The sequence below is a fragment of the Strix uralensis genome, chromosome 1, assembly GCF_047716275.1.
Source record: "Strix uralensis isolate ZFMK-TIS-50842 chromosome 1, bStrUra1, whole genome shotgun sequence".
Lineage (NCBI taxonomy): Eukaryota > Metazoa > Chordata > Aves > Strigiformes > Strigidae > Strix > Strix uralensis.
The window spans coordinates 27,632,275-27,656,856 of record NC_133972.1 but is presented as its reverse complement, the minus strand read 5'-3'; the positions used below and the strand labels follow the sequence as shown (position 1 = coordinate 27,656,856).

General features: G+C 38.7%; 1 protein-coding gene across 1 annotated transcript in view; it reads left to right on the top strand.

Moving 5' to 3' along the window:
* Window positions 1-585: 585 nt before the first annotated feature.
* Window positions 586-24,582, top strand: part of CMC1 (C-X9-C motif containing 1) — a 43,597-nt gene continuing 19,600 nt past the window's right edge. The window contains exons 1-2 of the mRNA XM_074860915.1: window positions 586-697; window positions 12,507-12,599. Of these exons, the coding sequence (XP_074717016.1) occupies window positions 661-697; window positions 12,507-12,599 (130 nt within the window). The 5' untranslated portion in view covers window positions 586-660. The remainder of the gene's footprint in view (window positions 698-12,506; window positions 12,600-24,582) is intronic.

Genomic DNA, 24,582 nt, shown 5'->3' with positions numbered 1-24,582 from the left:
TGATCACCGTGCCAACAGGAGTTTCCGTAGTAATATTTTGCGAGAGTTTCTGGTAGGACACTAAATTTCCTGATTCCTCCATCACCTTAACGCTTGCCGCAGGAACATGGTCTGAGACATACAGACACAGGAACACTGGAAAGCCCTTTCGAAGGGGCACAAGCCAACTCATCGATCACAACGGCCACCGCTGCCATTCTCATCTTCCACTTCAAGCCCTTGCTGTGGAAGCCTCAGACACCCCAAGGACTCCCTCGGCTGGAGGCTGCGACACCCCGACCTGCCGTCCCGTTAGGGGCTGGGGAAGCTGCTGTGCTCGATACCCGGCCCTGCGGGGACCTCTCGGGGGACCCCAGAGGCTACGCCCACCCGCGCTGCCTCAGGCCCTGCGCTCACCACACCCTGCCCGGTGCCCAAGGGCGGGCGGCTCTAGAGAACCGGCGGGAGACGCACCACCCCCGCCCCACGGCGCATGCGCCCACGCTTCCGCGGCACAGCCGGCGCACGCGCTTTGCCTACTTCCCCCCCCCCCCGCCTACTTTCCGCACTCCGCGCGCGCCCGCCCCCAGTGTCCGCCCGGCGCGTGGGGGGGGGCAGGGCCACGCCTGCGTAGCAGAGGGTAGGGGCGGGCCGCGCCGCGTGCGCAGCCGCCGCCGTAGCATGGGGCCGCCGATGGAGCCTCCCCCCAGCCCCGCAGGTAGGGGCGGCCGGCGCGCGCGCGGGAGGGCGGGCGGCGGTTCGCACGTGCGGCGAGGGGGAGGGCGGCGGCGGAGCGTCTCCTGCTCCCCCCCCCCCGCTTCGCCTGGGCTTCCTGTGGGGAAACCCCCGTCGCTCTCCGCTGCCCCCTCACACGCGTGGCGGGGGGAGCGGGCTGGGCTGCACCGCCGGCCGGTGCTGGGAAGAGCCACCCTGAGGGGCTCGGCCCGCCCCCTGCGAGCCTCGGCGGGCCGGGGCTGCCCCGCCGGCCGCAGCGGGCTCCTGGCGTCCTCCGGGCAGCGCTCGCCCTGCCGCCTCTTCCCGCCCTTCCTCCCTCCCTCCTTCCCTCTCTCTGGCCGCCGCCGTGACCTCCCACGGCAAGACGTGGACACGGCGCCCGGCCTCACCTCAGCGGCGGCGCGGACCGCGCTGGGGCGCCGAGGTGACCGCGGGGCCTTTCCGCTGCCGCCCGCCTGCTGTAGCCTCCCTGGCTGGGTAGCAAACATAAAGGCAAAATAGCAAGGTTACGTGGTCCTGGGCGTCGTGTTACCAAGGTCTTGTCTGAACGGTTATAGCCACTTATCCCCAGAAGTGGATTTAAGGCCGTGTCCTCACACCCGCGCAGTATTCACTCATCCGCCCCGTTCCTGAGGCAGGTGTCTTCGGCTGGGTGCGTTGGTGGTAAAAGGCAAGTCCCCCGGCAGAACAAACCCAGCAGGGCGTTGATATGCTTCAGCTAATGCAAGGTGTGGAGGCACCTGTAGTTGGCGGTGAACTGCAGCGGTTGTGACTCTGCCCCTGGGTCCGTGCGGCCTGCGGCTGCTTCTTCAAAAGCCGAAGGACGCCTGCCAAGCTCCCGGTTTCTGATGAAAGTGTGTCCTGGGCCTGGATCTCCAGGCCCTACAAACAAGGCATTTGTAGAGTAATCAAGTTCTGATTTTTTTGATTGTATCTTCCAAGCATTGATCTGTTATTAACTTAAGAAAATGTTATAAAACTTACCGCTGCATTTCAAGTGGTGGTTGTTCATCTACAGCGTAATTTTGCTTCCCAGTTGTCCTTTGGAAAAAGTCAAGTTATTACACTAGCTTAAGTCAAGCTATTGCGCACTCAGTGTATAGCAAAAAGAACACTGAAGTTCATCAGTGTTCTTCCCTATTTATGTCTATAATAACATTATATGTCCCCCCCTAATCCACGTTGTAGCTGTATGTTAGGAGTGTAGGACTACTGAGGATGTACTTTGGGTACATGCTATGTGACACCAATACTGAGATTCTTCAGCTGAGCAGTGGCATTGCTTACTGACATCTCTCTAAATTTGCCACCTTGTTATCCAGTATCTTTTGCTTACACCCCCCCACCCCCATCAGTCCCTGGCCGTTACGGCTCTTTTGAAAACCTCAGAACGTGAACTAAAAGCGGAGATGTCTAAGTGAGGTTGTAGAGAAACTGGAACAATAGCTGCAAGAGGTGTGAGCTGCCCTGTTCATATCAGTAAGGTGCTAACTCAGATACCCTGGTGTGGTAGTTTTTAATGTCATCATTGTTAACTTCTTGGCTTACATACAAGAAGAAAGAGGGAGAATCAGAGTTTAGTAAATTTTTACCATGACTGAGGCTTCGTTTTATGGCCACAAAAGACAAATACTCTCATGGCTTTGTCAGGCAGTAAGGAGTGAGTATCAAGAGTCCTCTGAAGCTCAGAATGTAGAACCTGTGAATTATGTTGTGATTTGTATGGGAGGAATCTTTTCACAGCCACAGTTTCGGAAGGAATTGTGTCTGTGTCATTAGGTGATTGCATCTAGTAAATAAATTGATAGATATGTTGACAAAATTTTATGTTACGATATTTTGTTTTATCTTTCTTCAGAATGAATGTGATGCGGCCCAGCATTGAAGTTGATTTTTGTGTGCAGCACTTCCAAAACTCTGTAGGGTGCTGTTTTCAGTAGTAGAGGTTATGGGTTATTAGAAAGCTCATTTTCTTTTTAATGTGCACTTGGTTATAGCTGCCATTTTCAGATGGTGATGTCTGGATTCCTAGTTGAAGATTCACAAATCTGTAAAGAGAAAGGCAGGGTTATTTACAGTAGTTTAGTTACACAATACAGGTTTTGGTACCTATTCTGGACATTTTTTGGGATCTTAAAAACAGAGGCATTGAAGACTGATTTCATAATTTTCCTAAGCTACTTAAAATGTCTGTTTCTTACTGTTATGTGGAAGTCTAGGTTGTTAAATACAGCAGCAGCATATCAGTGTAAGGAGAGAGCTGGGCTGGTAGAATGGTTGTGACTTGTTTCAAAGTGGCATGGGCAGTACGAGAGCTAGAAGAATATACTGAAAGGAATGAAATTATAGCCTCAAAAGATGGAAAGGAAAAAATAATGGGAGATAAAGCAATGTTGAGTTTAAGGGGGAAAATATGTACGTAAAAGGAAGAACAGTTTCAGCTTTTAATTAAACTTCTTTTAGATAATATTTGTGATTAAGAACATAAGTTGCCACTGTCAAGAAAGGAAATGAATGAGAATGACCTTTTTGATATTCTTAGTGTCTTTGACCTGTATTTGGAACATGAAGGGAAGAAATAACTGAAGTTGTTTGACACCACATTTTAAAGAACTGTTCTGGGAAAAGAACTAAAAAAATGAAAGATGTATTGGGACGCTTCGGTGAGGTTTATAATACTGAATGGTATGAAAGGATTCTTTAGAGTTTAAAATCCAGACTATCATCTGCAATCCTTGCGTTAATGTAACCAAAAGACTTTCAGCTTTCTCTTCGTGTCAGAACACCTCATGCTCTGCAACTTTTGAAAACACTGATGTGTTCTGGTCATATCCATGACGTTAGTTTCTAAAATCTTCATTCATTTGTATTAGATGTACTGATTGTTCCTTAAATACAGAAATACAGAAATCAAAGGTACGCAGTGTTTTTTCTTGTCTCTTAATTGTTACTTCCAGTTAAAAAAAAAAAAAAGCAGGAAGAATGGTATTTGGTACTGTTGTGCAAAAGCCTTGCTTTTAATTTGTGTGTGCTGTTCTGAAAGGTGTAAATTTTATCTTGAAAGGAATGGTTAAAGAGCTAAATATTCAAGATCCCAAGGACTTTGGGCAGCTTATTTTTAAATGAAACTGTTATTTGTGATTTACATTGTTTTTCTTTACACCTTATCACACAATTCTAAAAATTAGTGGAGCATGTAGTGCTGGAGCCACCAATTAGTGTTATTGGGCATGGTGGGAAATCTTAGGTGGTTAGCATCTCCTCTCGTAGTAATTGGGGAGTTTCATTGGTTCTTAGATTTTCCTGCATTTCTTCTTCCTTCAGATGCTGGGTACTTTGCTCTTTCTATGTAGGTTTTACCTGTTACTCATCTCTTTTTTCTGATGCAAATTATTGCACAGTTCTTGAGGTCACTGCTTAGCTCTATTTTATGTGGTCCCTTTGTTTTATATACTTCAGATAGTTTGTGATTTTTGCAGGACTTTTCTCTATGTCTTACTCCAGGTGGAAACAAGCAGTAAATTCTTGTACAACATCCACTGTTAGTAGGGCATAGAAGAAATACGGATTGTATACTTGGGACTGGTTTCAGACAAGAGGTGCTCAAAAGTTTGGGCTTCCATTAAGAAACGTGAAACCCAGGTTAGGAATACAATTGTATCTGTGCTGTTATTATGTTTTTGCCATCCCAGAAAAAAAACAGAATGTGTATTTGGTTGTTGAAACATTGCTGCATGGTGTCTTTCTTTAAGTGACAGAAAGTTGCGTTGAGGATTTCACATCGGTTAGAGTGAAGCATTCAGAAGCTTTGCAATGGTGGAATTCAGGCTGTCAGTGCTATTTTAGTCCTTGGTCGGTCCGTGGCCCTAGTTACTGACCTGGTGTTTTGTGCGTTTTGCACAGTTGTCTACAGTTGTCAGAAGGGGTTTGAGGTGGGGTGGGGTGTTCCCCTTACAGATAGCTCACCCTAAATTTTCCTAACTGGCAGGTCTGTCATACTTGAACAATAGCTCAGGCTAGGTGTTAATGAACCTGCATTATTTTCAGTAGTAAATATTAAGCTCTGATCTGTAATTAATTTTTGGGCCCCGTAACTGGCTTTGCTTTGTGATCAAGAATGTAAAAAAAAAACCTCTCTGTGTCAAAAATCTTCACAAGCAACTTCAGGCTTGGCTTTACTTATTACTCACTAAACAATATGAGCATTTGCAGTCCACGTGTAATTAACAAATAAGTGTGCTCTGTTGGGTCTGCTTTTCCTTTTCTTTCTAGATATTACAGACTTGCTGTAATATAGCCATTGTTCATTTTTAGCAAACAGGCTTGTCAGTATTCTCGTAATCCAGTACTACCATATTGAAAGAACATGAGCCCCAAAGCAAAATGTAAGACACAAATTCAGCCAGTGAAAAAGGTGAAAATTGACTTTGAGGTGATGATAGAATGGTGAGAAGTTAAAGCTTTGGAAATTTTCCCTGGTGTTGTCATCCCTGTACTCCATCTTAATTTAAAATGATGTCAGTATTAGATAGAAAGATCTCAAAATCTGTAACTTTTTAAATACAAAGAAATTTATTCATATACATTTAAAGAAGAAGAAATGGTTGCTGCATGAAGAATCTGCACTGATCAGCCTCTTTTGCTTTTAAATCAGGGTTTCAGGATATCACGTATGTTGTTTCACTTGGATTATAACACTTCTGTCACTTCATGTTGTCCTTCTATACTTTAAAACCTTAGTAGAGAGCAAAGTACTTAAGACTGTAGTTGATATGCAAACACTTATGTGCAAATGAAATTACCAAACTCGGTAGCATTTCACGTGTGCATAAAGGTGTTTGGTCCTGGTCCGTCATCAGTCAGTTCACACTGGATGTTTTTGACTGATAAAATCCTTTACCTTTAACCCGATCCTGAATGTTTTTTGTGGGACCGAGGTTACAGAGCAGTATGCTGAAACTGTTTGTCACTTTGGCTCCTTGAACTTCTTGACAGTAAGGGCACAGGAGCTCCCTCGCAGGCTACAGGATTGTGTACTTAAAGTATTAATTACATGGATACGTAAAATTACAATTGTAGGAAAAAATCCTTAGATTTTAGAAACATATTTTTTTTACTCCCATGACTTTAATAGGTCTATCTCTAAATTAATTTGTTCCGATGTGTGACTTTGTGTTTTCAAATAGAGGTTTTAAGAAGTTGATAATATATTCAATGATACAGACTTTTTTGATAACTGTTTTTATGATGCACATATGTGCAAATGAGTTAGCATGAATTAATGTAAGATTGGTAACTTTAATACAAAGTGGATAAGCGTGGCAGAATAAAGGAGATGAAAATTTTGAGTTGAATGCATTCTTTTCCTGGAGGAGTAGTAAGCTATAATTATCTTTGCCTATTCAAAACACTGTTACAAGTACACTAAAATAAATCTGAAATGGTTTTTGTAAAAACCTAACCTCTAGAGCCAATAGTCTGATTCATGAAAGGAATGTTTGCCAATAAGCATGCAATTAACACTGTGCTGCTACTTCTTTTATTAATAAATGTGTACTTTTTCAGTGTAGTTTTATAATTAGCTCATAGGCAAGTGTTTTAAAACAAAACTTTGGGATGAAATGGAGTATTTACAGCACAGAAATAATTTTTACCAAGTGATACGAAAAATAACTGAATCGCCAAAATTAATGCACTTATGTTACTTACCTATAAACTTATTATTCATTCTCCAGCCCATCCTAACTTTAAGTGTTGTTTATACTATAGGTCTGCTTATGGAAAAAATGAGAGAATGACTGGTAAACTGAAGTTTAGTAGGCTCATCACAGATGAAGGCAAGACCTTCCCTTCTGGAGAAAGAACTGTGTTGCACTTCTTCAGAGTGGAGATTTTCTTTAAATTTATAAGTTAAAGAATGAGAATTCTGTGTGTATCTTCTTGTTTTTCTTCCCTTTCACTGTAATAACTCTATTATTTGTGCTGCTGAAGTTTCATTAATACTTTTCAAGTTCTATTTCTTAGTTTAAAAAGGAAAGGCATCTTAGAAATCTATTCACTGACAACTATTTATCTTTGATGGCAGCTGGTAGGAGAAAAAATAATAAGGTGTATTTAAAAAAAAATAAAACACTTTTATGACTCCATGTTTCTGAACCAAGGCCCCAAAATAATGAAAGTGATTGTTTTAAAATGTTTATATTTTTATGAGTGTTGTATTTTTTAACTTGGATTCCTGAACCTTGACTGATCTTTCTACAGCATTTTTGCTAGTAAATAACATAACTGATGTCTAAAAGTTGATATAACTGGGACTTCAAGACAAACATGTGGTATAACAGTTGCTAGTGAAGATGTTAAAAACTTACTAAAATGTTCTCTGTTCTTCATATATACTGTGATTCTTACAGAAATAGCTATAATGTTTAAAGTACTACTTTGAGGTATTTTTTTTTAAATGTGCATAGATAAACTGAACAAAGAAAATCTGAATTACAGGTTGTATAATGAGAAAAGCATGTTTCAAAAACTGTTACTAGAATTGCTTGACTCGCTTCCTCTTGGATGCAGAAGGTATGAGGCTTCTGTAAATATCTGGGTAGACAAGTTTTCAACTTTTTCTCAACTTTTCTCCGTAATCTGTGTCCCTGCTACCTGAAGTCATGAGAGAGATGAAAGCAGAGCTGTAAACTACCAGCAGGACATAGTGACAAAAGGGTGAATAAGTCAGTTACCGGCTGTGCTGAATGAAGAGGGGAGATGATACAACTTTTCTCAGGACACTCTTCTAGGAAAGCTTTTGTCTTGGTATTCCCTTTTTGTAATAGTCTTCTAATTAATATGACAAGCTGTTACAGTCCCTTTCATTATTAGGACTGTACAGCAACTTTGTATGTCCTTCTCCTCTTGTCCTCTTAAATGCTGCCTGCAGCACAGGGCTACACCATGGTCCTCTTTTTCTTAAGGCCTTCCTGGATCCTGTGGTCAGAGGCTAACAAGCCAGGAGTGTATTCATCATCTGTTTGCCCAGCTTCCATACAGAGTGAATTTGATGTATGTTCTGTGCTGTTCTAGTGGTTGTGATGCTGTCGTTCCTACTGACGCATTTATTTACTGATTTTTTTGTTTTTGGTCATTTTTACAAAAATAATGAAAACCATTAAACGGAATGGCTGTGGTCCTTGGCCTTCCATGGCAATAAATAGCTTTTGCAGCTGAGGGTTTTGATCAACCACAGAAAACTATTACAATTGTAGTCTTGTGCCTTACATATTGTATCCAACCAGAGAACCGTTTCAAGCACTGAGATTTGCCAAAACACGCAGATTTTATTTGTAAAAAAAAAAAAAAAAAAAAGTCTTACATGTGTTCTTAATGTTTTGCTGAATAGGGATATTTCCCAGTGTAGTAATCTACCTCTCCTTCCTTTAATTCTTTACGCTGGGCTGAGGTGATATGGAAGACAATTTCTTTTTCACAGAGGTATTCCCTTTTCTGTAGTTTTCTCCCCTGCTGTCTTTTTTTCCTGGCAACAGCAAGATTACAACCTCTGTATTGGTTCCTTATCCTCTCTTCTGTTCCTCATCCCCATGAGGAGTGGCAGCATCCTGGAGTGTTCTGATCTCTGTCTTTAGGAAACATTCCGTAGTTTCACCACACAGATTCCTTGGCTGTAGCCTTATTCACATTTTCAAGGAGCTAGTGACTTAGATGGTGTAACACCTGCAAGCCTGCATTTGGTTTTAATTCTGGCTTAACTTCTGTGTATATTTCTATGAAATGCTTAGTTTTTACTGTTAATTTTATTTAGTCTGCTTTTTGTAACCTTTACTCAATCAGCTTGTATTCATCCATCTGTCCCTTGTAATGTTTGATGGTACTAGGAAATTTCAGCAGAATGTAAGGTAAAGGTAGAATCTCAGAGTATTAAGTTATTCTGACAAACATGCCAGAGTTTTGGCTTGCGGGGGAAGAAGGAGAAGCTGCTGCTGGCCCTCTGGAAGCTGAGAGGTATCGTGTTCTTGTTGGTTCACTTTGTGGCCAAAGACTATGATCATCTCAAAGGGCCTACCCAGAAGACCAGGCAAAATGTGTGGAGGATGTGGGTGGGAGCCAGGTATCAGCTTTCAAATGCACAAGGCAAACTGTAGGAAAACATTTCTTGCTTGTCTGGGGATAATTTTATTGATGTTTTGAAGATAAAATAAACCAGTAGTAGTTCTGTTGTAATGCAGATTCTTCTCTAGGGACTAGTCTGCAGAAAATCGGGTATTAGAATTATCTTTCTTAGTGCAGAATAGTGAACTTTCAAAAGGGGGAAAAAATGCTTATTATTCTAGAAACTATAATATAGTTGAAAAAAGGCAAAAGGAATTGATGGTTTCACATCATGGCTGTCTCATGTTTTTTGATGAAGTCTTGCTTCTGAGGTGTTGTTTCTTTGGAAGTTCTTGCCATATATGTTACTGCAGAGCTGATTAGGTTGGATTGGTGATGATCTTGCAAGTGCTTATACGTTGGTATCTGAAATGCAGTTACTCTGCATGTAAACATATTTTCTAGCTGGTATCCAGTATTGTTAATATATGTACCTTATTTTTCTTTAATATTTTGTATAAATGCTAGAGATACCAACTTCAGTAAAGTCTTTTAAGATTTTTGAAGGAAAATCACTGTAATTGGAATGGATAGTTTAGAATCAAGGAAGAATATCAAAATACTTAAGACATTACAATTGAAACTCTGAGTAGATATAGTACTGCCCAAACTGAGCATCTGCATTTGAGCTATTTGGAGAGATGGTTGTACCCAGATGTCTAAAACTACCTCCTAGGCATTATAAGATGATTTAAATTGCTTGTGCTTTTCATGGTTTAAAACCTGATACTTACCAACAAACACACTTTTAAAAACTGTAGGTGACATTGTATGTGGTCTTTATTCCCATTTCCCTTATACTGTTGAATAATTAATTACCTTTGAAGTACTGTTGTAGCTCTCTTCTGATTCATTATACTGGACACCTCCCTGTGTCCTGATGTGCCCTCTCCTTCCTGCAATTTCAGCCTCTGCAGGTTTGACAATATGGGACTGGAAAGAGGGAGTTTGCCTGGAGCACAGCCCTGTCACAGTTCTGGTTGAGCTGGTGTTAACACTGGTACCGTTACTTCTTGCTATCAGTCTTATGCCCCTTGCTTCTTGAATAATCAAACAGAAAATTGGGTGCTCAGATAAAACCTGAAAATCCTTTTTGACTCTCTGGACTAACAAGGAGGCCACTTTTTTTTTTTTTTTTTTTGAGAATGCTCTTGTCCTGTTTCCTTTCTAGCCTTCCATTCCTTCAGTTGTGTTGCTATCCACTTCTCTTTGTCATTAGTGGGTGGCTGGCTGATCCTTGCATTGGAGCGCTGTGCTTTGCTGTTGTGGGGACTGTGGCTGCTCCTAGCCACCTCAGCCAGCAGGGGAGGCTCAGCCGCCCTTCCCAGGCCCTGAAGGCTTCTGTGTTATCCGCTACATTTCCATGTCTGCTGGGGTAGATACTGATGTATAAAAGTTAAATGAAGTACTTACTGGATCTGATTATTAGATCTAGTTACTCCAGAGTGTAAACCAGCTGAGAAGCCCTTTTTTGCATGTATTTAAGTTAGTTTTCTATATTAAACTGGCGCTTACTGTTTGGTTATCACATCAGCATAATAGTGCTGATGTGATAGGGTTGGGTGAGGGCAATGGGGGACTGTCAAAACTTCCCTTTTGGTGGTAGCTAGCAACCCAGTTCCTTACCTGTGTCCACACTCATAGATCAGTTTAGTTCCTGCCTAATCTAAGCACCAGTATAACTATTAAAAAAAAAAAAAAGGGAGAACGTCAACCATCAGATTAGGCTATAGTTTGAGCCAGTGGTGCTGATGACAGTTGCAGTCTTCCCTCTGCTTATTCCTAGTCTCACACAGTTCCCTTTTCTGGTCCTTTTATGTTGTTATATAATGAACTGGATTGGAGAATTCATCTGGCTGAAAAATTGCCTGACAAGAAATTTATTTAGATTTACACCAAATTAACTTCCCCTTTCAGTTCACCCCAGGGCTGCAGAGCACATCGGTGTGGGTAGAGGGGGAGAAGCATCATAGGGATCGGGTGAGGCAGGACTGCAGTAGTCCCAGCTTGCTTTCATTGAAGTTGTACAAAGTAGAGCTGAGACAGGTAGCTTGGTGGTGCTGTTCCCTGCCATGTCATTCAGCTGAACTGATTTGTCCTGCTTTTTAAAAAGCATGCGTAGAATTTTATGACAGCTTTATGTTGTCTGTAACATAATAAATGCTTGGTACAGTAACTGTACTGATACTCTTCAGAAAGTTAAAATGAAGGATATTTAATTGTAGTTATTTTATCTCAGTCATGAAAATCAGAGCATAGAAGCAAATCTAAGTTGTGAGCTATTTGTGTTTGGCATTCTTGTATTTACAGAAGATGCTTTCTTTTATTTTTTTCTTTTGCTATAGAAGAGATTTTTGAGGAGAAGGACAAATCTTTAGTTCAGATTCTGTATATTGCTCGTTGTAATTCTCTGGTTTGTTACCTGATTCGCCCAGGCTCGGTACTGTTTAACCTTATAATGTAACCTCATAGCATTAGTAATCTTTAAAACACGATGAGTTAGAAATGAGGGAAAGGTTAGTCTCTTGCCTTTTGATCTAGAAGTAACTGCAGATGCTCTGAAAAATAGTGTTTGAAAGCGGTAGGTAACTTATTCTGTTTCTTTCCTTAATTTCAATACATCTCACTTTTAATTTCTTTCATTTAATCTACATTTTTTAATAAGCATTTTTTAAATGAAATGATTGTCACTCAGAATAACAGTGTATCTGACGGTAGAGTTTTCATAATGTGCCCATCAGAGCTGATGCTATTCTGAAGTGTAATATCAACATCAAAGAGTGAATAAATAGTGTGTTTGAGGAGGAAAACCAGGTATTTGGTATAACTGTGTTGGACTATACAATGTTCTGAACAAAAGTTCTTTAAAAGGTTTTTAAAGCAGAAGCTAAGAAGTAAAAAGATGTGCTTGATAAATTCTCATCCCTTTGTTTTGAAGAAAGTGGTTTTGGAAATGCAGTAGTTTTTTTCTAAATGGTCTGTCGTTTAACTGTTCAAAATCGCTAGCTGCACTCAAATGTACTGGATTTTGTTTTGAGACAACTAAAAGCAAACTGCAGCTGTACTTTTAAACACAGAATTCAGGCAGCAGCATTTGTTCATGTTTTGAGTTTCTCAGTGAAAAAACTAGTCCTCCATTTAAAAGGCTTAGGGTTTTTTTTTTAAGAACTGAAGTCTTACATGTAGCAATACAAATTTCAGGTTGTGCTATATTTCTTGGCTTTATGACCGTGAGTACAGAAGCCAGTTTGTAGAGGTAATGTACATAGAAAAATACTAGTATCCTGAAATAAAAGTAATTCTGAACCTTTGTATGCAGACCTTCTATTTAGTAAGGCAGAAGTTAGAATGTCCTGCCAGAATTTTCTCCATTATTTTTGGTTCATTGTCCACATTGAGCAGAACAGAAGTATTCAGGATAATGCTCATATTTGTATCTGAGCAATTTTAGGTCTTGAACTTTCCTGCCTTTTGATCTGTGTGGTCCTTCCATGGTACTTTGTGCTGCTTTTTGTGACAGTTCTAGTATACTAGTGTGTCTTACATACAGTGCTGTGCTCTTTCTGTAGATTGACTTTCTCTGATGGATAGATGAGAATTTTCTTCCTGTTATTTTGTTTTCTTCTCTCTTGCAGAAAATTCTAAGCTGAGACACGTAGAAAAAGATGTTTTGATTCCGCAAATAATGAGGGAACGAGCCAAGGAGCTGTGTTCAGATAAAGTGCAAGGTAAGAGTCAAATATTCATTGGGAGATCAGATGTATTCACTTTTGTGCCCTGAATATAATCCTTGTTTTTGAAGTCAAGTAGTCAGAGAATTAATACGTATGGTCTGCGTCTTATCTGTTCACTGTGAAACCAGTAGTAAAGTGTATAAATCTGCCGTGTTGGCTTTGGCTGCTTGGTGATGTGGACTGTTTTCTAAAATGACTTGTTCTTGAGGGCTGTGGAATTTAGTATGATTAACTAGAAAAAATGTCCACATCTCAGTCTAGACTATGTGATGACAGAGCAACACAAGTGTTACTATATTCCTGTATGTAATATTTGATACTTATATAAATGGAATTCCCTCATGTGAGCCGTCAGGGCCTCCCTCATTATGATAAATTTATTTAAATGTTCCCAACTGCATCCTTTCCCTACTCCAGCATTTTAATGATACATACACATAAACACATATATGTTATTAGATGGATATTGAAATATGATGGCGCCGTCCCCTTTTGCATGTTTTCATTTTCTTTTCTTGAAGAGTACTGGACAATAACTCTTTAAAGTTGGGTATCACCACTTCTTTTGACACCCAGCTGTTCATATATTCCTGGAAGAAATCTGGAACTTTCTGAAGTACCAGAAGGATGCAGCTATGTACACAGGTTAGCTGAGAATGCTGTAAGAGGGATGTAAGAATGAAAAAAAAAAAAAAAAAAGGCCAAGAATTATTCTATACAAGTGGCATGCTTTCAGTAGAGGGCACTTCTCTTATCATCTAGCATCTGTGCTCTCTAAACTTTTTTGATCACATACCTCAATCGTAAAAACTTTCTGAGCATGCAATCATGATATTTATTTATAAGTTATATACATGTACCACTGTACTAGTGTATTATGTACATTACAAAACACAAAAATAGAAATTAAAAAAGGATGAGATAAATATGAAATAAATAGTACTTTAAAATAATTTTTATGTTATTTATCAATGGTACAAAAACCTTTTTGCTCTAAAAATATTACTATTAATAACAATAGTTTTATTGACAGCTATATGTTTGAATATGCTTCATTATTTTTTAAAATCTTTGTTTACCACTTTGTGATACAGCCATTGAAAGGTCTGGTTCTAAATTCAGATTATTTCAATACTTGGTTTTAATGGGTGTCATAGCTGAAAAAGAGACCTCACAAAGATGCAGAAATCCCAGTGGAAGAAGTGCGTCGTTCCTGCACTTACTAAATCATTATACTCATTTTTAATCCCATCCACAAGTTCTGCAAAGGTTTTGCTTGAAATTGGGCTCATAAATGACCATCTTCCCTGATGTCAAACAGTTGTTTTTCCAAACTAATCAAGAGGTGTTGCACGTTTATGTTTTTAACAAACAGGTTCAAAAACCCCTGAAACTCTCATTTGGGAGATTTTAAAATGGGTTAGAAAATTCTGTTTCTATCCTTTTAAAGTGTCCAGATATGAGAGGTTTTTATAAGTGACACACTCACATTATGTTCAGCAACAAAACCAAACCAAAACAACAATCACATGATAAGAGGAACATATTCAAACATCTGTTTTCAAAACGCTCTCTCCATAGCATAAGTTTCTTTTGAAAAGCAGCTGTTTTCTAACTCATTGTTAAAACATCACCTTCACCTTGAAGGGACACATTAAGGGTGTTTATTTTTTGGAAATACCTGCTAGGTAGCAAACTACTCACAGCCACCTCTCCTCACCAAAAAGGTCAGCAAATTTGGAACGCTTGTCTTTTTGTGAAAGAAAAATGCATACAGTTTGACAGCTCTTTTAAGCTCTTTGCCACAAGATAACCACTGGACCTCTGCATGGTAGGAGAGATTTTCATGGTCTCTCCCTATCTTGTTGCAAAGTCTGGTGAAGATGCTGCTATTTGAAGGGCTTGTTTCTATAAGGTTAACCACATCGGTGTCATCCTGTGGCACTTTGTGCACTCCTGGCTCCGACTTCTGGGCTGCAATAGCTCGCCTATGAGTGATGCAGTGAAGGAGTTTTCACGTGCAGTGCTGTCTCTGTAGCCTTACCCTTCGCTCCACCACTGGTTACACTTCCGCAGTTTTTCCCTAAAACATTGTTTTTATTAAAGAAGCCATTTCGTGTTGAGAATCTATCTTTTGGTACAGCTCTCCTTTACAGGCTCACAAAAAAAATAAAAGTTCTTCGTGCATTTCATTATTGAAATGCAAATACTGTAAGCTGAGAGAAGTTAGAAACATCTGTACTTCCATCCAGCTGCATAGCAAAGCGCCCGCACTGTGTAACTTGTCCTCATACTTGTTTCTTCAAATCTTCAGCCTTGTCTTCTGTGCATCTTCCAACAGGATTTACTGACAAAGGAGTGCATTTTAGTTTGTTGCCATATTGTTTTGCATACGCTATTTCAGCTATTTTTACCATGGCAGGAAGAACAATTGTTTCTCCAATGCTATGTGGCTTTTTGTCTTTCAGTATTACCTAAGAAACTTCAAATGAGGCTTCTAGACATTTATCACTAGGTTTAGAGTCAAATCTAGTTGAAGTGGACCAGCGTATTTTCAAGCAACTTATTTTAGGGTTTCTCCAAAAGGCATAAAAGAGCAGTGTTGTTATAATTTTGAGATGAATAAGTGGGAAAAGAGTTGGGAATATCTGCCAAAGGAAAGTGGCATCACATGATAGGTAATTTTCAGTGCTGCCAGAAGGACTTAATACAGCTTTTTTTCATTTGAATGATAGTTGAATCATTTTTACTTTGAACTGTATACCTGTTGTGGAAAAAAGAATGAAGAGGAAAAGCAATTACATGTGGGTCATTGAAAGAGGATGTCAGTTAAAAATATTTTGAGAGCATACTATTTGTATAATTTTGTTTGGGGGTAGACCAAAGCGGGGGTGTGTGTGTATTTTTCTCCTCTGAACTTTTTCTGTGTAAGATGAGGATTTCGGTTTCAGCATCTTAATTTTCTGTGGCATCAGCTAATATTGGAGATTGTTGAGCTGTGAGTTGTGGACCATTACCTTGCAGCTTCTCCATGCTTTTTCCTCCATAAATCTTAAAGTAAAATGCTATCTTTTTTTTTTATTTCTGTGATATTAGGCAATACTGTATTATTTTTATTCTTTCTCCTGAATAGAGTTCAGTTGTGTATCTTTAGGAAAATGAGGTTTGTGGATATATCTGTCAACCACTCATTCCTCTGTCACCTGTAATCCAGCTTTGATCAAACTGTGTGGAAGTCAGAGGTGGAAAGCGAGTATTTCTGATGCAATTTTTATGATCAAATAGACAAGCAAAACCCACCAGCTTTTTTGTTGTACACATTTTAATCTGGAGGGGGTGGGAGAGACCAAACCACAGGAAGTGAAGCTTAAGCAGTTTTGTGAACAAGAGAATTTATCATCTCTTAAATCCATTGTGAAATTATTCCTGGAATAAATTTGCCTTGTTAGTACACAGGGATAGGTGTTAATCAGAGTAAATAGGCTATGGTTTTTATGCTGTAAGCAATTGTAAGCTATGAACATAAGATGGGTAATTAAGTAATCAAAACTCCTGTGATTTGGTTTGTGTGCTACAGAGTGTACACATGTGCATGAAATTGTGCTGCTTACATTAAGTGGCATAGCTACTCATTTAACTTGCTCTCATTTTAGGATTTTTCTGCTTTATGTTAATTTTGTTTGAACAACTGTTAAATACACCTTTGTTTCATTTATCTTTCGGAAATTGTGGTCAATGCATTGGTAATAGAGGAAATAACACTATTCTATGTGTATGGGCCTTTACAATTTAGTTGATCGCTCTAGGTTCATATGTGTCCCTATGGGGAGCCCCTATACATTCAATAGTGCTCTGCGTGAGCAGGGGGGTCCATCTGTATACAGTCCGTTACCTTAGCCTGCAGCTATACCACCTAGAGCTGTGTGCTTATCAGAGCTAATAATGCAAGTAGTGACAGCCTGTCCAGCACGTGTTCAAGAGCCATCCAGGGAATAGAAACCCCAAGGGTTAAAAAATAAATAAAAAATGAAGGTTTTGTTAACTCAGGTGATCCTACTGCCCTGGCATGGTTAAATGGGTGACCCATTGTTGTGCTTGGTTGTTAGCATACCAGAGTAATTTAGGGATGAAATAACCACAAAAATGTGTCCACCTCATAATGTTTAGAACAATTAAGTATTGTGCCTGGTCATACTTTATTTTACTTAGATTATTTAAATTTACTTTGAACTTTTTTCAGATTATTCCAGTATAGTTCTTGTGTGCTGCATGTTTCTCAAGAATTTAGTACAGTTGCAGAATAATGTCTATAAAGGCTTTTTTTAGTGAAAATGGATGTATTAGTAATTTTGTTAAGAGGGTAAACATGCTTTCTGCAAAACACTAGTCAGTTTTTCCATGACCATTATGTAAATATGCTTTATTGTGTTAAGATCCATGCACTGTATATATGTGAAATTGTGCACTATTACAGGAGTGTCAAAAGTGTTATAAAAAACAAGCAAACAAAAAAACCCAACAGCATTGTGATACAGGAGCTTTTCACTGGATTTGTACAAAGTGTAGCATGAATTCATCTGAAAGAATATTAAATCCATTTATTTCTGTATTAGCGTGTCCTTGACATATAAAAATACATGCTTTCAAACTGAAATAGCTAAAAGGAATGTTTATTTGCCATTGCCTTATCCATTGCTTTTATGAAATAGTTTCTTAAGCAAGCTGTTTTCCTTTAAAATTATAAAGTTTCTGGCTTTAATTTCCAGTTATAAGATTTAAATTTGAGTAAATTTTAAAGCAAAATTATAGCAAATTTCAGGTACCTGAAGTTAGCATTTTCCATCAGAAAGGTTATCTTTAGCTTACCAAAATTTCTATAGTTTCATCTAGCCGTGCTGTGCTTTCCATGACTCCTCTCTGCTCTGAAACTAGGGACACTCACTAAAAAAACCTGCAGGAACCTTGGTTGATCTTCATCATAGCAACAGAAATGTTTGTTCCACTTCTTAAGAGCACTTACTCTGCTGTTCAGAGTTACCAGTTCTGAAACTTGACTTGATTGGTTTAGGTAGAGGAGAACTGTTGAGGACAGAAATATGCAAACTTTAAGGATTGTACTCTCAGTTCAGTTTGATTTTGGGTTACTTGGCTTGGAAAATTAAATCAGAAACAGCTAACTGATTTTGACAGGTTGTGGTTTTGGACTCTGAAAAAGTTGACTTAAGTTGAGATCCCAAAAAGAAATTACCGGATCACTGAGTCAGTCATGCGAGCATAATTTTGTATTATATTTGTTGTATATGTTTTGTATATGTGTTTTAATATAAAGCAGTTCTGCCCATTTTCCAAAACCTCACAATTTTTTTTTTTTTTTTCTGGGAACAAAACAATCTTGCTTCAGAGACAAGGGGTTTTAGTTCTAAACTTTTTTTCTTCTAAATTTTGTTGTCTGTTACTCATACACGATCTGGGTTTGGGCCTTTCAAGGTCACCAAGAGTGACTTGTAGGTGTCTTCTGTAATTGTGACTCATTTGTAAGACTCCAGGATTCAAGTCGGAAACTGAGCTACATGCTTTGCAGGGTGAATACAGGGGTAGATAGTTCAAATCAGCCTCGTTCTGCTGTTAGGAAGACAGTGAAGTAAGGCAAACAATTTGGATGACTGAAGACCTGATCCTGCCTGTGACTCTGCAAATAAGAATGTGGCCATTTCTTATTTGGAGCTTGTTGTGGGAGATATCCATTTGGCCAAGATAGCAAGTTGTTGTTGTCGTCTTTTTTCTTTTTTTTTTTTTTTTTTTTTTTTTTTTTTAATGAGAGGGACAATAAAGGGGAATGTTTCTGCCTTTGCTGAATTGAGGACCTTTCCTGGAGACAATTGTTATTTTGGTTCTGTTGTCTGTAGGAACTGTGGTAATTAAGGCAACTGGATTCACATTGCTGAAGAAAACTCTTGATACTTGGCAAGGCTTTAAAAAATGGTTTGGAAAGTGTGGCTGGAAAAGGACATTTCCAAGCAGCCACCCTCCTCCCATTCTCCAGTTTCCCTATTAGCCCTCTCCTCCTCAGGGCTCATGTTGATACTTAGTGAAAATGATGGGATGCAACACTACTGCAGGCTTCTCTACAGTTGAGCATGACCAGTGTCAACCGGAGTTTTGATAATGTGCAGTTACTCAACAGTCCTGTCACTGACATTATCTCTGTCCCCGTAGGGGCCACCTGCTCTAGACCATGACCCTTACACCTGACAAATCCAGGCCCATAAACCCAAAGAAATTTCTGATTGAACTACATGTGATGCTGCACATCTAAATGCCCAAGCATACCTTTAGATATTCCTTCTTCAAAAAAAGGTCTTGTTATAGATACTTTCTTATCAGAAATGCAGATAATGTGTGAAATACTTAGCAAATTTCAGCTTGATGTTACTCAGTGATGTTGCTCACTTTCCTTTGTGTTGCAGGCCAAGTTTTGTTAACTGGTGCAAACCCTTGCCGAATGCTGGGGGAGGATTAACCTGTTGGTACCTATAGTCATAGTTCTGAGGCTGACACTGGAAGATGCTAAGAGTGATAGTAGTGGGAAATTACATGACAGTTCACATTTAAAAACTTTGATGAGTCTGATTTTCTTGAAGCAAATTAAAACTGAAATCACCATTTATAACTGAACTTTGCTCATCTGCTTTACCTCATTGTGAAAATATAGTCCTTACATTTTTTTTTTTTAAATTCACCTATTTTAGGATTATCTGGGAATACTTCTGATTGACCAAAAAAAAAGATCAAGTAACTGATAAAAATCAGTGAGTTAACATGACAACTCCTGATAACTTTTTTTTTGCTTGAACTGCTGTGACTAGAAATTGCTTGCATGCACTTGTGTACGTATATTGTTCAGAATTTGATGGAAACCCTGAGAGGTTACATGGGAGGAATCATAGATTTTATGACTGGAATAGCCTTCTCTTATGAGGATGAAAAAAGAATGCTGCCTTATTACCTGCAACTTCATTTTCAGAGAGGAAGGTTAGTATAATTTGAGAACATAGTTTCAATCCAGTGACAAAACTACAGGTGGAGAAGGGAGAAAAATGTTATCCTCTGTTGCTGCATTTATTATCTGAATATTACAGTACATTATAGTCATATTGTATGTGACCCTATGACCCTATATGAAGCTATTGAAATTACTGTTGTACGTGTTGTGCAGTTGTCAGTTATTTAAATTATTCTAGATGTTTTGATAGTGTGCAGCTATATTTAGTACTGGTAATAAATTACTATGTGTTTTTCCCTGGCTAGTGTTTCTCAAGAGTAAGATGCTGAATTTTTATATGATGTTGTTCTTTGTGCACAATAGCTTTTATTTTGAAAAAATGATTCAGCTCTATATATTTCAAATGAACATTTACTCTCATCACATTTAACTATGTGAATTAATACAATCTCTAGAGGGATTATGGTATATTGAGCTTTGCTCCAACAAACTGGGCAGATAGAACAGCTATATGTAAATTACAGTTTGAAGAAATGAGATTGTAGGTCTTATGGTCTTTTTTTAATGATACTTAGAGCATTAACTACCCTAAGCTAATTTAGGGGATTTCATAGAAAAGAAATATGAGAGCATATTGTGTTGCTCGGTGAAGGAAATGTAAGTATTCTAACTAATGTTAGGGCTTTGAAGAAAATGTTTGGGGAGCGAACTTACCCTATTTGATTATTTTTTTTCTTCTCCCCTTCATGTCATTTCAACACAGCTGATGACAAGAAATGGGTCAGACTGCTAGCTTTACCACTGCAACTTAGTTGTGTGGGTTTTTTTATTTTTTTTTTTTTTATTAGGGAATGGAACAGCTTTTACAGGGACAAAGAGAAATGAAATCACTTTCAATGAAAGAAAGAGGCCTCATTATAGCCACCAACAGCAGTTATTGACAGCTACACTTCCTATTAACAAGGAGCATTTAAGAGTTTGGCTGTTGGATCTTTGGACTTGATCTAATTTGCTAGCATTAATTAGTTTCTTTTGAGCACAGACACTTGGTGCTCACAGCTATAGATTTGGAGGACTAATTAGGACAGAAAATTGAACAGAATGGAGTAAGGCATTAACCTTCAACCATTACCAGCTGGGGCTCTGATAAAGACCACAGAGTCCAAATGCTCCTATTCATGCAAAGAGTACTCTAATGAATATCAATTTCAGCCAGGTTGCCGTATCCTACAAGCGCTGTCTTAATTTTGATTCTCTTACCTGGTAGAGATTTTTACGTATAGATACTAAAGTGATACTGGTAGTTCAGAGCTCGTAGATGACAACCTCAAGAGGTTACCTATGTTTTGTCCAGTCTTTCAATTTGGTTTGCTCAAGTTAGAGATTTTGTTGGTTTCTGGTTAAGATCCTGAATTTCAAATTGTTTTCCCTGTCCAGCATAAATATATTAACATAACATAGATTAGTTACATGATGTTAACAAATGCTGGTTTAAATAGAGGATGCCCGCATGTTTTTGGATTATTGTAGTACATGGTAGTAATATCCATGACAAGAGCACTGACCAAGCTAACTGTGCTGAAGGTTGAACAACAGGATTGCTTCTTTTGCAGCTTTTATGATGAGATACAATTATTATATTGTGGTGTTAAGTCGGTGATCCAGTTTTAGGGGGAGAACTGCTCTTTCAGACTGTGGATTGATAGTGTTTTAACATCTGCAGAATGGAAGTACTTTATCTGTATATAAAGAAAGGAGAAAAACAATTGCCTTTGTCCTTTTGTACCATTTCTTGGATTACTGGAAGTGTTGGACTTGAAATTAAGATCCAAGATTATCAGGTTTTTCTACCCTTTAGTCATATCACTACTCCCTGACAAACTCCCCATCAAACGTGGATCATTGCTTCTCTCTTCATGTGACTTCTGTACCTGGCAATTCCTTGTCCAGTGATGAGAAAAGTGTAGAAGTCTCTTTGATATCCTTTTTTCAAATTTGTTTCTTTCCAAAGGATGTTATTATTAATGTATATCCTGTGACTTTTGAAGAATTGAATCTATTCGGATTACGTCTGGTGTTCAGCTCTTTGAGGCTAAGATTGCCTTTTATGTGCTCTAATTATTTCCAGTTCTCTACTGGTAAACTCTGTACTGAAGGTTAAATAGCTGATTCCGTGTCTTAGGGTCGTGGTGGGGTCAGTTTGGCACAAGCTGTGAAAATAGAGGAATTCAAACTTCCTGTAGCTACTGATCTTGGGATATTTCATAGTATTTAGATCAGTCTTCAGAGAACCACTTTTGCTGACTGTCTGTGAGGTGAGTGTCCCTAAGGCAGCAGTGAGTAGATAGGGGAGACATGGTCAAGTTGTTCTCCCAACAAAAAGGGGAGGCTAGGGTACTTACTATTGCAGGCTCTTACCAATACCAGGTTTCTATCTTTTCCTAGATGTAATACAGAGTAATTGCTGATTCTTATAGTTTTCTTTCCCAGTTGACACATTTTGATTCTTCTGTGTTAGTCATTCTTACTGCCAGCAAGTGAGAGTATACTTGGGATTCTGCAGGGTTTTTTTGTATCCATTCATTGATGGTGGTGATAACTTACAGATACCATAGCTTATGTATTAGAGTATTACAGTATTGTATTACTGTGGCATAGTTGCACACAGCAATACATTGTTAATGGCAGTACCTCTGACTTACGGTAACTGTTATTTTAACTACATATCCTTAATGATACATTAAGTAGTTGCTTTGCAGTTTTGGATTATAAACCCCTCTTAGATACTACATTCAACAGTAACACAGTTAGCACTTTGTGTAAATAATTCTAATACTTTTAAGGGGTCATGCTATATTCCCATTGCATGTGTATGAATATTTATATTGTATATGAATTATGAATATATACCCTGGGGTTACTTTCACACAGAAAATAGGTTATTTTTCAACTGTTGAAGTCAGAATGTGTTGTGTAGATACCATTAGGTTCAGCAGTGGAAAAAAGAATTCAGTTTGGTCAAAAAGTAGCTACTCTGTATTCAGAAATACAAGAAATAGTGAGCTTTCAGATAGCCTACAAGCAGTGTATTGACCTTGTAAAGAATGTATGATATTCAGGGTAAGGTGATAGGGGAAAACTTCTATCCACCATTCGTTAGAAAACGCGTGAAGTTGGCAAGTGTATTTGCCAAAGAAAATTGCTCATCCAAATCACAAAAATTGACATGAAGTATTAATTCCAGCCAAGCTAAATAGGAATCAGTTGCAGTTTCATCTAATATGCTTTGATTTTGTGAGACAGTGCATTATGAGAGTTGTAGTTTGGATCTCCTGTTATTTCCTGTAGACTGGAGAACTATACCTGTTGTACATATCTTTGCATGGAATATTACGAGTCAGCAGAACTGGTCAAAAAAAAGGGCAGGAATCACAGGCAATAGGGCAATGCAAGTTAAAGCTGAAATACAGTTTGGCAAATAAACACACTTTCAACAAGATTAGGTGGTCTAAGTGTTGTTCATGCATTTTGGTGTTCTGGAAACATCAGAGTGTGTTTAATGAAATGTCAAGTTTTCATCCTGTTTTGGGATGAAAACATTTTAAACTTCTTTTTCCGTGTGGAACAGTAGTTCTGGATTGTTTAGCTTAAATTGAGTGAGTTGTCCCTCTGGCATTTATTCTTTGATACAGAAGTTAATGGATCTTGTGGTAACAACACTGACAATGCACAACTTCTTTTTTGAAGTAGAAACAATGTTGTCTGTTGCTGAGTAAAACCACATTCTTGTACATTATTGTTCAGGTCCTTTTAGTAATGGCAACAAAAAATAATCCCCCTCTTTCCCACCCCCAAATTTAGTTTTGTTGCTGTTGTAATTGTTTTCCAATATTTGCCTCTGTGGTGCTGCATAGAAAAAGAGTAGGGAGATCTGTGCTCTGAAGAGTGTTCTAGTTACAGGTCTGATGCCTAACAAGGGAGTAAAGGCTACAGTAATAAAAGGTCATAAAACACTTGTGCTCTATTGTCATCCCTCTGAATTTTATTTTTAACAGTTTATCACCCTCAAAAATAAGAAGAAAGGAACCTTGCAGAAAAGAGCGCCTGGAACATGTGCTGCCTAAGATCAGGATAGATACCTTTACATGAAGTGTAAGCATATGACAGAAGGCGAGAAGTATTTTGCATGAGGAATCAAGAGCTGCAGAGCTGGTCAGTGGATGTGAAAGGGGATGGATAAGGAATACTAGAGCTGTACAGAGCTTTGGAGGTATGGATGAGGCTTTAAATTTCTGATCAGAGAGCACGAAAAACAACTTAGCTGCTGTATTCCAGATTTGAGAGGGATACTAGTAAAGGACCTGAAAGAAGTCATGTAAGGGGTGGAAGGTAGCCATTCTGATGGGATAATAAGTAGGAAAGGAACTTAGGTTAGGAATTTTGCAGAAGATAGCATAGAAGAACAATGTTTGAAAATTTCCCTTGGATGGCGTGAACAGATTCTTCTTTTGATATTCACTATATTGGGAGGGAGTGGAAATAGTTGTAGGGATGTTTGGACTTTAATTATGGTATTAAGGGATCTGCCTTCTTACCTTTTTACCTAAAATGAGTTTAAAAAAATGTTTCTTTAAGTCTGAAATGGCTTTTTTTCACTTCTAATGGTCAAGTTCAGGACTTCCTTGTTTGAATTTTATCACATATAATGTCTTGCACTTTATAGCCTTCTTTCTTCCTGTCTGTGATCCAGAATCTCTCAAGGAAGTATCTAGTCATTCTTCCCCCCCCCCTCCCCCCACCTCTTCAATATAATACGACCTCCAAGCCTCCAGATTGACATCATATTTTAAGGACATTTAAATAATCCTTTTTGAAACACTAAATCTTACGGTCTGCTTACGTGTGTAAATTTATCGTTACACTTGTATACCAGGCTTGATACTGGTCTTGCTTTGTTTCTTGGTGACAGAAATA